The sequence below is a fragment of the Gossypium hirsutum genome, chromosome D01 (genome assembly GCF_007990345.1).
Source record: "Gossypium hirsutum isolate 1008001.06 chromosome D01, Gossypium_hirsutum_v2.1, whole genome shotgun sequence".
NCBI lineage: Eukaryota > Viridiplantae > Streptophyta > Magnoliopsida > Malvales > Malvaceae > Gossypium > Gossypium hirsutum.
In genome coordinates, this window is record NC_053437.1 from 62,546,632 (window position 1) to 62,562,131 (window position 15,500).

The window sequence follows — 15,500 nt, forward strand, 5'->3', positions numbered from 1 at the left end:
TTGTTAACACTCGGATCCTGCTTGTGAAGTTTAAAAACTCCACTGACAGTATGCCAAATATTTTCTCTTTTAAAAAAAGAGAGACATGTGACAAGTTTTTAAGGCTGTTTGCGGAATAAAAAAAATACACTGTCAGTGTACCAAATACTAACTCATATTTTATTTTAGGGTTACTATTTGGTACATTGGTAGTAAAAAAATTTTATTCCACAAACAACCTTAAAAAATTACCATGTGCTTTTTTTTTAATTATTTTTTTAATATTTTACTATACCCTTATAGGACATTTAGTAACCCATTGACTTTGCTTGTGAAGTTTAAAAGTTCCACTAGTAGTGTACAAAATATATATATATTATTTTATTAATAATATTTATTTATTGCTACTGTTATTTATTTTATAGGACATTTAGTAACCCCTTGACTTTACTTGTGGAGTTTAAAAGCTCCACTGGTAGTGTACTAAATATTTTTTTTCTTTATTTTATGTTATTAATAATATTTATTTACTGCTATTTTTTATTTTTAGATAAATTAATTTTGAAGAAAATAAACACCATCCCAATAAATTACATTTTAGAGTAATTTACTTCTATAAATTCAATACATATTTTTATATTCCTTCAACCCAGATAACAATCCTTTTTTATCTCATAAGTTTTGATAGTCAAATTTCTTTTTAAAAAAAAGTTTATTTATAAATTTATTGTTGAATTTCAAATCGATGCATTTAATTTTCTTTTTATTAAATATTAGAATTTTCAAATCTCTTATAAAAAAATCCTTGATTTTTGGGATATGGCATTGGCCAATCATGTTGTTGGTTTTGATTTGATTAAATAAAATAAAATTTATAAATAAATAAATTTTAAAAATTAGTACTATTATTCTTTTCATTTAATGAGATTTGACTTTTTTCTAAAGATCTTTTTTTCCTTGGTGTTACCTTCTCCTCTTTTGTTCGTGTCCTCACTTTCATTTCCCTTCAAAAATAAAAATAAATAAAATCCCAAGTTTCATTTATATATATATATATTTTTAGTATATACGTAATCCATTATATATTGTGATCATATTTACTTTTTGGGACACAATACCTAAGAACTACTCATAACCTCTCTCTAGCCCATAGATAGGAGGATAATGCAGTTCAACGCATTCGAACTCACATCTTCCTGCATTGACAAAAATATCCATACCAATCGAGTTAAGATTCAATCGATTATATAAATAAGTATTTTATGACACAAAATACAAAATTGACAATACACTAATTAATTTTGTAGAACAAGACCTTCTACACTTTTTGGGATATTATATATGGAGCTTTCTTCAAAATTTAGCGTACACTTATTTTTTTTGGATTTATCAATAATTTTAATTTTTATAATATTTTATTTAAATTATATATGAAAAATTTTAACATCTTTGGTAGAAGATATTTTTGCCCCTTAATTTTAATGTTAAACAAATTAATCCTTTTAAAAAAATTAAAACAATTTAATTATTGTCAATTTAAAAAATGAGTGGTTAAAGAATATTACTCTTTTTGTCAATTTTTACTAATAACTTTTATATAAAAAAATTATTTCTTTGTCGTAGTTAAAATTGTATAATTAAATGTTTGATTTGTTAGATAATTGGGTTTATATCCGATATATTATCGATGTATAAATTTATATATTAGTGAATCAAATAAACAGTTTTTTGGGTAAAACATAACACCAATGTATTAATAATAAATATATTTATATTTAAAAACTCAATATATTGTGTTTGGTTACTAATATGTATTTCACTCTTTTCTTTTTCTTTTTTCTTTTTTAATTTTTTAACAATCTCATTATATGTTTTGATTATATTTGCTTTTTTTGACACAATATCTAAAACTATCCATAATCTCTCCTCAACCCATAAATAGGAGGATAATGCACTTCAGTGCACTTAAACCCTTGTCTTCCTACATTGACAACAATACCTATACAAATCGAGCTAAGACTCAATCGACTTTTTTAATAAAACTTTTCTTCAAAGCAAGTTGACTAAGCTTTGGTGGCTTTATAATTTTCTTATAAGCAATAAAATTGTGAATTATTACATTTAATATTAAGATTTACGATAAACAATATATATTAACAAACATTTTATTGGATAAAACACGTTAACGAACAAATATAAATATAAATATTTATATTAAATACAAGATCTGAAAAATAATATAAACAAAAATTTATATTTATGTAAAACACCAGATCTAAAACAAGACAAATTAAATAAATATTTATATTTATTTAAAACTTCAAATTTGAAAATAATTAAATAAACAAGAATTTTGAAAATCCAGAAATGAAATAAGAGAATCGAATTTTACTAGATGTTGAGGTCTGTTTTCATAGTTTCATTAAGACAGATTCGACCGCTCTTATGGTACTTGGAGAAACGTTGGTCGATTTCTCCCAGGATACAACAACAAAAATGATCGCTGTAGTAGTACTTTTACACTGCTGCGATCAACGAACATACATTGACTTCTTCTATCACCAAAATGTTTGAAAATTTGGAGAGAAAAAGAAAAGAATTTTGTAGAGTGAAAAAGTTTGTTGTGTCTTTGTTAAGAATTCTACAATATTCTTTGGGCTTTTATAGGCATTTAGTACGGAGGAATTTTGAAAATTTCCATGAATAAAGATACAAATATTCATTAAATAAGCCTTTAAATTAATTTGAATAAAATCAAATCAAATTGAAAATCAATCTGATTGGAATAAAATCAAATCAAGATATTTGTTTAGTCATGCAAGTGCACCCCCCACCCCGGTAGATTTGAATTCGCAACCCCTCCTGCACACGAGAGATACATTAGTTTAGTCATTCAATAACTACTAAGTTGGTTTGCATATATATACAAGTTCTACAATTGATTCCAATCAACGTGGGACTAATGTTTTTCATTTTTCTCAACATAATTTACAAGTAGCTTACTTTGAGTATCAATTTTATAATTCAACTCTCCACCTTTACCAATCAAGAATATGCCTCAAAGTTTCCAAAAATATATTTTTTCCAGCACATTTATTATAGGATATCGTAAGAACACTAGTTAGTAAAACTTATGCATAATATTAAAATTAAAATTAAAATTATTAATTTTTTTAAAAATAAAAATAAAATTATAAGTATAAGTATAATCACAAATGATAAATATCCGAATAACTATAATCAAAATCAAATCAGTATAATATAAGAACAAACAAGCAACCAAAATATATTCGAACTTAAACCAAAATAAAATTTGATAAAATCCACTATTCAATTTCAAATTTTCAAACTCAAAACCACAACCATTGTTGTATCAAAAACCAATTAAATTAAAATATAAAAAAAATTAAAATTCTTTTTACATATTTTTTGAACCCTAAAATTAGAGAGAAAAAAGGCAAGAAGTGATTTTCTTTTGTCACATAAAAGTGGTAGGGCTTGTTCTCCATGTGGGTATGTCCCTTAATTTTGGACCTAGTCTTGTCTTATCAAATAAAATTATTCAGATTTAATGACTTATATAATCACTTTCAAAACAATAATATTTTAATAAATTTTAAAATTTAAATATTTTAAATTATAATTTTTTATTAAAATCAATTGGTATGAGTAATGCTATCAATATAAAAAAAATATAGACTTGAGTGCACTGAAATGCATTATCTTAAGTTAGAAAAAAATTATGAAAAACTCTAACTATCGTGTAAAAACGAGGGAGTATAATCGAAATTATTGAAAAAAAAAACCTCATGTGGGTTACCTTAGGCTAGAATAATGATTTGAAGGTTGAAACTTGTTCTTCGGGAAAATTTAGGGAACAAAAACCACCATTGCAAATGTTGTGGGCTATGTTATGTGACAATCACATTTCGTTATAAGTTGGCCCTTTCCCTGTGATTAAGATGGGCCAACTCCCCCCTTTTTCTACTTATTTTCAATTGTGGTTGGCTTTATTAATATCATTAAAAAAATAAGATAAACTCTATCATTAATCACTAAATTATAGATAAATTTTATTTTGATCATTGAACTATTCGAAAGTTTTTATTTAATTCACTAGGTTGGTAAGTTTCTTTTTAAGTTCCGCTAGTGAGGTTGAAGCGATAATTCAACAATTGGTACTATGGATCAGTACCCATTGATGAGTAGAAGAACATACCTTAGAGCCAAGTTGATCTGATGGTCAATATCGGAGACCGGAGAAAAAGATTGTTTAAATTTTGGTTCAAAAATTTCTGATGTTCAAAGTTATTCCATGAAAAAAAAATTAAACTATGAAAGAGAAGAGAAAAAAGAGCTTTCGATAGGTGCCGGTAGTATAGATAGAGAAAGCCATATAACATTGATTTTAACAGCTTAGTGACTTAAATGAAGACTTTTGAATAGCTCAATGATCAAATTGTAACTTTTTTTAGTTAAGTGACCAAAACAAAAACATACCCATAGTTTAGTGACTAATAGTGTAGTTCACCAAAAAAACAAAACAAAACTTTTGCTTTTTTGGTAGTTTTTTAGGGATAAATCTCAAAATTATACTTGAATTTTGATTTGTTGTGTGATTTGATACATGAATTTTGATTTGATGCAATTTACATGCATGAAACTTTGATTGTGGTTCAAATGTACACATCAAACTTTAGTTTTGATTCAATCATTCACATTTAACGAAATAAATGTCAATTTATTTTTATATTCAATAAATTGTAATAAATAAAACTTAAACTGATGTTATATTAATAAGAATTGGATCGAATCAAAATTTCATGTATACAATTACACAAACTCAAAGTTCATGAGTAAAATTGCACATTAATCAAAGTTCATGTATTGTTTTGAGATTTATCCATTTTTTGATAAGTTTAACATATGCTTTCTCTCCTTATCTTGATGACTTGCACCTAGTTCGTCACATAAACCTTTTTTAATTGAATTGGTACTCAAATTTGAATTACATCACACTTTAATACTTTTTTTTTTGTAATATTGTTAAAATATGATGATGTAGCACTGACAACCAATAATATGATGACTTGTGACAGTTTTGCATTATGATACATATGCATTAATAAAAAAAATAAAATTCTATTTTTTAAAGAAATATAATTTTTTTAAAAAATTATAAAAATTATTTCACGTATAGAATGAACACAAACAAATAGATATTCAATTCAAATAAACCTATACATTATTTTGCGCAAATTCATTCCGGATGTATTATTTAGTAATTTTATATATTTTAAATTATTTTATAAAATATCATGTTGTTATATTATTATTTTTAAATTAAAAAAATATAAGATATATTTATTTAAATAATTTTTAAATAAGAAATAAAAATATATAATACAATTATATTTATTTAAATAATTTTTAAATAAAAAATAAAAATATATAATACAATCATGTTTATATTCATTCTGGACGTATTTAGATTATTAAGTCAAACTAAATTTAAATCAAATAAATTTTAATATATTGATTCAAATTTAATTATAAAATATATAAATATAAAATATTTTATTATTTTTAAATGATAATGTAAATTTTTTTAATTGTTGGAGCTAAATAAGTCCAAATCTAGAGTTTTCTTTTTTAAAATTGGTCCTCAACATGTGGATCATAAATACTTCAAAATACAATTAAATAGAGAAAATATTAAATTTAATATTAAGTTTTAAGATATTTTGAAAGACTATTTAATTCACCCAATTCCACAAACGAGTTGATGATATATCAAATAATTTTTCATTTTGAAAATACTAATTTATGTTTTTGTAGTTAAGAAATTAAAATTGTGAAGAAGATCCAAATATTTTAGTAATTATAAAATTTTTTTTGGTGAATTAGAATAACATGTGAGGAGCCCGAACAATAAACACGAATAGCGACTCAAATCCAGACCACACTTGGAACAATAAACACTCTAACTATCGGGATGGGGTTGAATACTAATTTTTTGGAAAAGCTAATGAAGTATGTTGTGAAAAGTTTTAAATTTTAATTCTCCCCCATGAACTTTCAAAAGCCATGCACTTTTGCCAAGCTCATGCCGAGACTAAAGGACTCAAAATCCTTAGCAAAAATAATTCAAAACTTAGCCCAAACTAGACAATTACTTCAAGGAAAACAACTTCATTCTCAGCTGATCTCATCTGGGTATCCATTATGCACTTTTTTAACCAACCATCTTCTTAACATGTACTCAAAATGTGGTCAATTAGATTACTCAGTTAAACTGTTTGATAAAATGTCTCAAAGAAACTTAGTTTCTTGGACTGCTATGGTTACTGGGTTTTCTCAGAATTTACATTATTTTGAAGCCATATCTACTTTTTGTGAAATGAGAATTGCTGGGGAAAATCCGACCCAGTTTGCTTTTTCGAGTGTTATTAAGGCTTGTGCTTCCGTTGGGTTGGTTGAGTTTGGGGAGGAAATTCATTGCCTCGCATTGAAATTTGGGTTTGGGTCTGATATTTTTGTTGTTAGCAATTTGGTTGACATGTATTCAAAGTGTGGAGTTATGGTTAATGCTTATAATGTTTTCCAAGAAATGGAGTGTAAAGATGAGGTCTTGTGGACTGCTTTGATTGATGGATATGCAAAGAATGGTCCTTTCGAGGATGCATTGTCAGCTTATAAGAATATGGTTAAAGAGGGAATTGGTATTGATAAGTTTGTTCTTTGTAGCACTTTAGCTGCTTGTGCAGCATTAAAGGCTTTAAATTTTGGGAAATGTCTCCATTCAGTTATGTTGAAGAAGGGATTTGAGTTGGAGATTTCAGTGGGAAATGCTCTTACTGATATGTACTCAAAAGTGGGAGATATGGAAAGCGCCTCAAATGTGTTTGGAATTGACTCTGATTGTAGAAATATTGTGGCTTGTTCTTCATTGATTGATGGATATGTTGAAATGGATCGAATAAAGGATGCTTTAAGTGTTTATGTTCGGCTCCGGAGGCAAGGAATTGAACCTAATGAATTCACTTTCTCGAGCTTGATCAAGGCTTGTTCCAGTCAAGCTACACTTGAGCAAGGTACACAGCTTCATGCTGAAGTGATTAAATTCAATTTTGATTGTAACCCTTTTGTTTCTTCGGTTCTTGTTGATATGTACGGAAAATGCGGGTTGCTTGATGACTCTATTCGAGTATTTGATGAGATTGAAAATGCCACTGAATTTGCATGGAATTCAATGTTAAGTGTGTTTGCTCAGCATGGTTTAGGAAAAGATGCTATTCAACTATTTAACAGGATGAAGAACGAAGGAGTGGAACCAAATGCGATAACATTTGTCAGTCTTCTAAGAGGCTGTAGTCATTCTGGTTTAGTGGAGGAAGGGTTAAGCTTTTTTAAAGCTATGGAGAAGATTTATGGAGTTGTGCCTAGAGAAGAGCATTATTCCTGTGTTATTGACTTACTTGGTCGTGCCGGACAGCTTAAAGAAGCTGAAGATTTTATAAACAAGATGCCATTTGAAACAAATGCTTTTGGATGGTGTTCTTTCCTTGGAGCTTGCAAAATCCATGGTGATAAAGAAAGAGGTAAACTTGCAGCTGAAAAATTGATGCAACTTGAACCTGAAAATAGTGGAGCTCCTGTTTTGCTTTCAAATATTTATGCTAAGGAGCAACAATGGGAAGATGTGAGAACATTGAGGAAGATGATGCAAGATTTTAATGTTAAGAAACTACCAGGTTATAGCTGGGTTGATGTTGGAAACAAAACCCATATTTTTGGTGTTGAAGACTGGTCTCATCCTCAAATGAAAGCAATTTATGATAAGCTTAATGCTCTTTCGGGTCAGATAAAGGTGGCCGGATATGTCCCTTGCACAGATTCCATTCCCTTAGATGTGGATGTTAGTGTTAAAGAGAAGATACTTCAACATCACAGTGAGAGACTTGCCATTGCATTTGCACTAATAAGCATTCCAAGTGGGAAGCCAATTATTGTAAAGAAAAATTTAAGGGTCTGCTCGGATTGTCACTCTGCAATTAAGTACATATCAAAGGTGATTGGAAGAAAAATTATTGTCAGGGACAACAGTAGATTCCATCATTTCTCAAATGGATTGTGTTCTTGTGGAGATTTTTGGTAAGGTTTTTGACCTCTTAAAGTTAACATTAAGGAAATATATATATTTCATCACTTCTTAGAGGTGAACAATTTTGGATGCTGGAAAATCTGCAGAAGAGCTTGAAGGTACATGCCATTGCAAATTCTTTAAACTTCAAACAGTGTGCCTGTCTATCATTAAGAAATGGGAACATCATGCATATTCCTGTTACATTTTTCTGTATTAATCTGCTTACCGAAGTTTGGTTTCATGTATTCTTTAACGGTATTCGTCTGCATGTTCCTGTTGTTCTTTGCCACATTATAAGCTTACGGATGCTCGGTTTCATGTTTTTCTTTGACAGCATTCTACTGCATTGCATTGCTAATATGCAATATCAAATTTAATTATTCAGTTAACATTACCACTGAATAAAACAAATCGAGTAAACTCATCTTTACTTATCATCAAATGCACTCTGTACAAGCTAAGTTTTATTTAAACATGGGGGGTACTGAAACAAGTTCTATCCTAAATTTGTGAAATTTACACAACTTCTTGAAGGGGGGATGTGTAGCTGCTTGCATTCTAAGGCAACAAACTATTTATAGAACCAACTACTAGCATTCTCTATTTTCGAACAAGCATTTGCAGTAATATCCAGAAATGGAAACCAGTATGTGAAACTAAGCAGTGCTTTCAGAGTGAAGCATAAGTACATTGGTTGAGACACTGCAGAAAATCATTCAAGCTCTCGGATAGCGTGAATGGCCTTTCTTCTTCAGGAACTCAGGGATGTCCACTGAACCACCTTCACTGAAAGGAGGCCGCCGATTAATTCCAAGACCAGTATCTCCCTGTGTTAGTCGACCTGCCTGCATTTTAATGGAAATCTAGTATAAACAGGCATATGTGTGTGTGCATGAGTGCGTGTGAGAGAGAGAGAGCAAGAGAGTTACCTGAGACCTTTCACCTTCTTGATTTTTAAATCCCGTGGCGATTAGAGTTATACTGACCTAAAAGAAAGACCACAGTAACGATTGCCATAAAATTAGTGATTCATACTTAGGACCATGAATGATGTTTACCAGGCAATGTGTAAACATGACCTTGTTTATTACCTAAATGAAGAACCAAGAGAGAAGAGCGGCCTATATGGTTTTCATTGTTAATTCAAGAGCTTGAATTAAAATCATTGTGCACTCTATCTAAATTTGACCTTATTCTCCATACCTTAAATATCAAGAAGAAACGAATGACTAAATAAGCCAGGGTAGCAGAGATGCAATCCCATTGCCAATCTCATTGCTGAGATACTTCGCTAGGAAACACGAATTAGATACATTAGAACTAGCCAATAGCCACTGACAATAAACACAAAGGCAAGGCATCTCTTATTGGACCAACATGTACCTGCTTTTCTGAATGTTTAAATAATTTCATTGTTATTCTTGTAACATATGCTTTCATTATAGTTACAGTTAGACAGAAGGCGTATGCAAAGTAATGCGTACACAGTAAAGTTCACCAATAAAGTCCAAATTTTAGCCCTACTTCTCAGAATGTTAATTCAATGAACGTATTGGAGGAACGCAAGCACGAACAAGAGTACATCTCTTTATTTTGTGACAGTCAGAGTGCCTTGCATCTTGTACGAATCCTGCTTTTTACTCAAGAACGAAACACATCCGGGTCCAGTATCACTTCGTTCATGAGAAAGTGGAACGGTAGATATAAAGAAAATTTATACCAAAGACAACATAGCAGATTTCATGACAAAGGTAATGAATACTGATAAGTTTGTTTGGTGTCAATCCTCTTTTGGCCTGATAGAGACGTGAGCAACATGAAAAGTGCAAGGTAGAAAGAATGGTGTAAGATATGATTATCCCAATCAAATCTTCAAGTGGGAGATTGTGGTTGATTAATGCCAAGTAAAAAGTTGGTTGCATTGAAAGCCACCAAATTAGGCTAGTAGTTGCAAGTTGGAAACTTATTAAAGAGATAATTGTTGTTTTAGTCTCTTACATTAATGGGTTATTTATAATTTGGTCCCTGAAGCTCAACTATTAATAGCCTAACCATTTTAGCATTTAAGATCATCCCAAAATCAGAGAAGTTAGAGAGTGTTGTTTCTCCTTTTATCAAAAGAGAATTTTCATTATTTTCTCCTTGTTAAAGTGAGAGAAGTTGTAATTCCTAATTTTCTTATAGTGAAATTCTTCTATCCTTGCCCATGGTGATTTTCACCTATATTAATTAGGGGGTTTTCCACGTAAAATCTGTCTTCTTTATTCTCGCTGTTATTCTTTCACAATTTCCCTCTACTCGACAACCGTATTCGCAACAAGTGGTATCAGACTAGGTTTGGATGTGTATATCTACTATTTACATTCTCTGTGGTTGCCACTAAAAGCTGGATCCTCCACAACAGAAAGTAAGTTAGATTATTACTTGCTCACCTAAGGTGTTGGGCACTATTCACATCAAATAGTGAAATAGTGGGAGCTATTTGTTATAGAAGCAATGGAAACAAAATTTGAGATTGAAAGTTAGAGAGTTTTAGAGAATGTTGTTTCCATTGCTTCTATAATAGATAACTTCCACTATTTCACTATTTGATGTAAATAGTACCCAACTTCGATGAGTAAGTAATAATCTAACTTATGTTCTGTTGTGGAGGATCCACCTTTCAGTGGCAACCATAGAGAATGGGATAAGTAGATATAAACACCCAAACCTGGCTCTGATACCATTTGTTGCAAATAAAACAAAATTGCAACTGATAATTTGAGAGAATAAAGAAGACACAGATTTTATGTGGAAAATTCCTAATTAGTATAAGGGGAAAAACCACGACCAAGGATAGAAGAATTTCACTATGAGGAAACTAAAAATTACAACTTCTCTCACTTTAACAAGGAGAAAACAATGAAAATTCTCTCTTAATAAAAGGAGAAACAACACTCTCTAACTTCTATGGCCGTGGAATGATTTTCGGATTGTGATGATCTTAAATGCTAAAATGGTTAGGCTATTTATAGTTGAACTTCAGGGATCAAACTATAAATAACCCATTAATGTAAGAGACTAAAACAATAATTACCCCTTTAATAATTTTCCAACTTGCAACTACTAGCCTAATTTAGTGGCTTTTTTGATGGCTTTCAATGCAACCAACTTTGACTTGGCATTAATCAACAACAGTGCTGTAATGGCATACTCTTGATTAGAACTACAGTGAAGTGGATGACATACTTAAATTAGGGTGATCAAACTATAGGTATGCAAATGACTGTTACCAAGTCTAAAACTTTGGTATCACTAAATTAGAACAAGTATGAACTTACTTGGCCACTAAGTGATGGATCTATCACTGCTCCAAATATTAAGTTGGCAGCAGGATCCACAAGATCATATATAACCTCAGCTGCAGCATTGACCTACAGAAAAAAAAAAAAAAAGATCACATGTCAAATGATGCATACGAGAAGAGAAATAAAGTAACTCACTTGTATTACTTGAGTGAGAGAGTTAGTAGCAAAGGAATACCTCAAACAATGTTAGATCACTTCCACCAGTTATGTTCCACACGATTCCAGTGGCTCTTTCTATACCAAGATCTAACAAAGGTGACTGGATTGCATTTAGTGCAGCATCTCTTGCCCTTGTTTTTCCTACAAACCAGACAAAGTAACTTGTCAATAGAAAGGCAATTTAAATACATAATTACCAACAAATAAACTTAAGTGTTGCAATGGGAAGAGATCACGACCATATGACATGAAAAATCATCAATAAGTACTGCCAATAAAAGGAAAAAGGAAAGAAAATGGATAATCTACAATCACTTGTATTTTGTTACATGGCGAAAAGAAAAGAGGTAGAAACTTCATGCATTCATAGTCGAAACTTTGGTGCATTATCTTCTGAGAAAAAAGAAAGTCCAATCCGTACCGTCTTTATCATTTATGAAACACAACTGAGAAACATGTAACATGATGGTGGTCCAAGTTCTTTGCATTAAGGTATGAATGAACCATGCAATAAGCTTGAGAAACCTCTATTTTTTTCTCCTATTTTCTCCCTACTTCGACATTATAAACGCTAATGATCTCTTTGAATTACCAGTTGCAGTTCCTATCCCCATTAGTGAAGAACCAGCATTTGCCATTATAGTTCGCACATCAGCAAAGTCCACATTCACTAGCCCCGGAATCTGCAATGAGGAGATTCAAAAGCAATTAGGATCCAGAAGTATGGTTCCAAGCTTCTAATACTTCAACTTCTGTGCCGTCCAAAACATTTCACATATGAATGTTGGATTGGGAGGTTTGCATACCGTAATTATATCAGAGATACCACGAACACCTTGTCGAAGAATATCATCAGCCAGATTAAATGCTTCTGTTACTGGAGTAGATGGGGAAACTGCAGTCAACAACTTGTCGTTTGGAATAACAATTAGCGTGTCAACATTTTCTCTTAGAGCTGCAATTCCTTCCTGTGCTTGAACAGTCCTTCGTCTTCCTTCAAAAGAAAAAGGGGTAGTGGCAATACCGACAGTTAATATACCCATGGACTTCGCAAGCCCTGCAATTACAGGAGCTCCCCCGGTTCCAGTTCCTCCACCCATTCCAGCCTGCAAATGCAAACTTGAAATCCTATGTAAAATGTTAAAGAAAGATACTAGAAAACAAATGAAAGCCAAGATCCCAAGTGTTGGTCCTAACTTTGAACTAATATGAATTTATCACGACCCCATGTGTAACATTACCAGAAGAAACGATTTTTCCAATGGAAAATTAGAGAACAAATAGTTTTATGAACTAATATGAATCATCAAATATAAGACAGATCAGACTCTAGGAAACAGTATGATCAGATATACAACAAAAGTTTTATGGATTTTTACCTTAAATGCTAGCAACACATATTGGGTGCTCACCTCATAATAACAACTTAAGCTAGGGTAAAAGTACCGTGAAGGCCCCTGTACTAAGAGTCAGATTGCATTTTGCTCCCTTTACTCAAAAAATGGGCAAATTAGTTCCTGTATGTTAGATTAAAGAGTAAACTACATTCTGTTAAAATTTTTATCCATTTCTACAATTTGTTAAAAACTAGCATGGCTAATGGAATAACCGGATAGTTATACGTGGCGTACTACTTGCACCTCATGCTAACGTATAGGGACCAAATTTTAACAGTAAAAGTGGATGGAATTTTTAATAAAAGGACGAGTTTGCTCTTTGATCTAATGTATGGAGACTAGTTTGCCTATTTTTTGAGTAGAGGGGGCAAAATGCAATTCGGCTCCTAGTATAAGGGCTTCCATGGTACTTTTACCGTTAAGCTAGCTCCCGGAGAAACAATATATAATTCTTACACACCTTGACACTAGACTTCGAGGATATTCATTAACGGTTCAACTGATTCAATGGATTTCATGAAACAGGAAACCATGTATCAGCAGCCAAATTGTATTTATTATATGATTAATGCATATCACTTTAATTAGGACGATAGGAATATTTTCTTCAAGGAATATCATTCACTAGTCTCCACGAGGAGTCCGGTTAAAAGTAATAAACAGAACATAAAATTGTTGCATAGCATGTTTTGCTCAATTTTGCATACTATTACAAACAAAAGCAACAAAATGGTGACGGTTTAGATTCAAGATACTCATGAAATCAGATTAGTAGCACTAACAGTAATAATCCAAACTCTACTCAAATGATTAAAACTGTAGATTGGGAACTTACAGTTACAAAAACCATATCAGCACCATAAAGAGCCTCTTCTATTGACTCTTTGCTCTCTTTCGCAGCATTCATGCCAATTTCTGGATTCCCACCAGCACCAAGACCCCTAGTTAGCTCCTGACCGATTTGCAAACGACGCTCGGGGAAGATAGGTGACATTTTCATAGCTTGAACATCAGTGTTAACGATCCAAAACTCTACACCCTGCATTTCGCTCTCTATCATACGATTAACAGCATTTGACCCACCACCACCAACACCGATAACTTTGATCTTAGCTTCATTGTTATTATTTGAACCATTCATGTCTCCTAAGATCTCGGTGACACTTCCACTAGAACTCTCTTTTCTTGGATTGGTTATCATTTTGTTCCCTTCACCTCTAAGCATTGGAACTTCATGATGTAGGTTTAGAAAACGGTCTTTGTTTTGATACAGACTGACACCGTGAGAATTGGTGGAACATCTAAGATGAGGCATGATAGACCTTAGGCCGGCACTTGAAAACCCAATTTTCCCATCACAGAGCTTAAGGCAGCTAAGTCTACCTGTAGGATTTTCCAATAACACTCTCCCTCCAAGAACATTAAGTACCCCCATTGGTCTAATATCAGAAGCAGTTGCCATTTTATAAGCCAGCACTAGGAATCAAATTTATGATACAAGCCAGATAATTTAGAAGCCTAAACAGCTTAAATTTCAAGTTTGCAATTTCATTCAATACCTGCATAAAACCCACAATTAAATCAAAATTATATTCCCAAACACCTAGTAAAACCCATTAGCTAAAACACTATCAGTGTCCATTTTGCAGATTGACCTTAAAACTAAAAGTAATCACTAAAGGGCTATAACTTTCTCAAATGAAGAGCATAAAAGTGAAGTATAACATCAAACAAGTTGCCAATATACATTCAGAAATTACACCATATGCACACGCACACTACCTAAAATGCCTCAACTTTGAAGTTCACAGCAAACCAAATTTACAATTCAAAGTAAAAGGTTCAAAGATAAAGTGTACAAACAAGACAAAATGCATCAAAAATTTTATCTGGGTATTAATTAAAAGGAGAAAAGAAAGAACCTGAAAGAGATTCAGAGTGGACTAAACCAGAAACAGCAAAGTTCCCTCAGGGCATTTGAGTGGCTGAAAAGCCCAAAGATTGTGGAAATGGGGGCAAGGTTTTTTCGTTTTTGGATTTTAGCAATGCGGTTTCCTTCGCCAGGTTGTTGTTAAAAAACAAAATTACAAACCCCAACATAAAGAAAATATCTAGTGAAGTAAAGAGAAGAAGGCCAGAATTTATGAGAAATATGAATAGTGCCCTTATCGGCCAGGGTTTAAGTGTAGCCCTTAAAAATGGTTAAACCCTTTTTTGTTTTTGTCTTGATTGTCACTGGTGGGACTGGGGGTTCGTCACAAACAAAAGTTCTTTTCTTTCTTTGGATGGAAGAAATGAAAGAATAAGACGTTTCATTTAAGTGGGGATAATAGCCAAAGTTTCCATTTTTCATTTTCTCACAATCCAAACAAAGGTCCGAGTTTCCAATAGTCGACATCAAAGGCCTCTCTCCCAATTCCCCACCCAATCTTTGCTTTTTCCATTTTCACTAGCCTGTTGTAATATTAGTTG

At 31.7% G+C, this 15,500-nt stretch overlaps 2 protein-coding genes across 3 annotated transcripts; one reads left to right on the forward strand and one right to left on the reverse strand.

Moving 5' to 3' along the window:
* The first annotated feature begins 5,956 nt into the window (after positions 1-5,956).
* LOC107928209 (pentatricopeptide repeat-containing protein At4g33170) lies at positions 5,957-8,425 on the forward strand. Its single transcript, XM_016859393.2, has one exon. It carries the CDS (start codon positions 6,050-6,052, stop codon positions 8,135-8,137), a length of 2,088 nt encoding a protein of 695 aa, XP_016714882.2. The 5' UTR covers positions 5,957-6,049; the 3' UTR covers positions 8,138-8,425.
* Positions 8,426-8,527: 102 nt separating this feature from the next.
* LOC107928210 (cell division protein FtsZ homolog 2-1, chloroplastic) lies at positions 8,528-15,457 on the reverse strand. Of its 2 annotated transcripts, none has more exons than XM_016859394.2 (8): positions 14,951-15,455; positions 13,864-14,587; positions 12,438-12,737; positions 12,224-12,314; positions 11,648-11,772; positions 11,446-11,538; positions 9,055-9,111; positions 8,528-8,970 (listed from the first exon to the last, which is right to left on the reverse strand). In XM_016859394.2, the coding sequence occupies exons 2-8, from the start codon at positions 14,488-14,490 to the stop codon at positions 8,842-8,844; spliced, it is 1,422 nt and encodes a 473-aa protein (XP_016714883.1). In that variant the 5' UTR covers positions 14,491-14,587; positions 14,951-15,455; the 3' UTR covers positions 8,528-8,841. The 2 variants fall into 2 exon arrangements, with proteins under 2 accessions (XP_016714883.1, XP_016714884.1); XM_016859395.2 differs by lacking the exon at positions 8,528-8,970 and adding an exon at positions 9,329-9,411 and having other exon boundaries at positions 9,054-9,111; positions 14,951-15,457.
* Between the last annotated feature and the right edge of the window lie 43 nt (positions 15,458-15,500).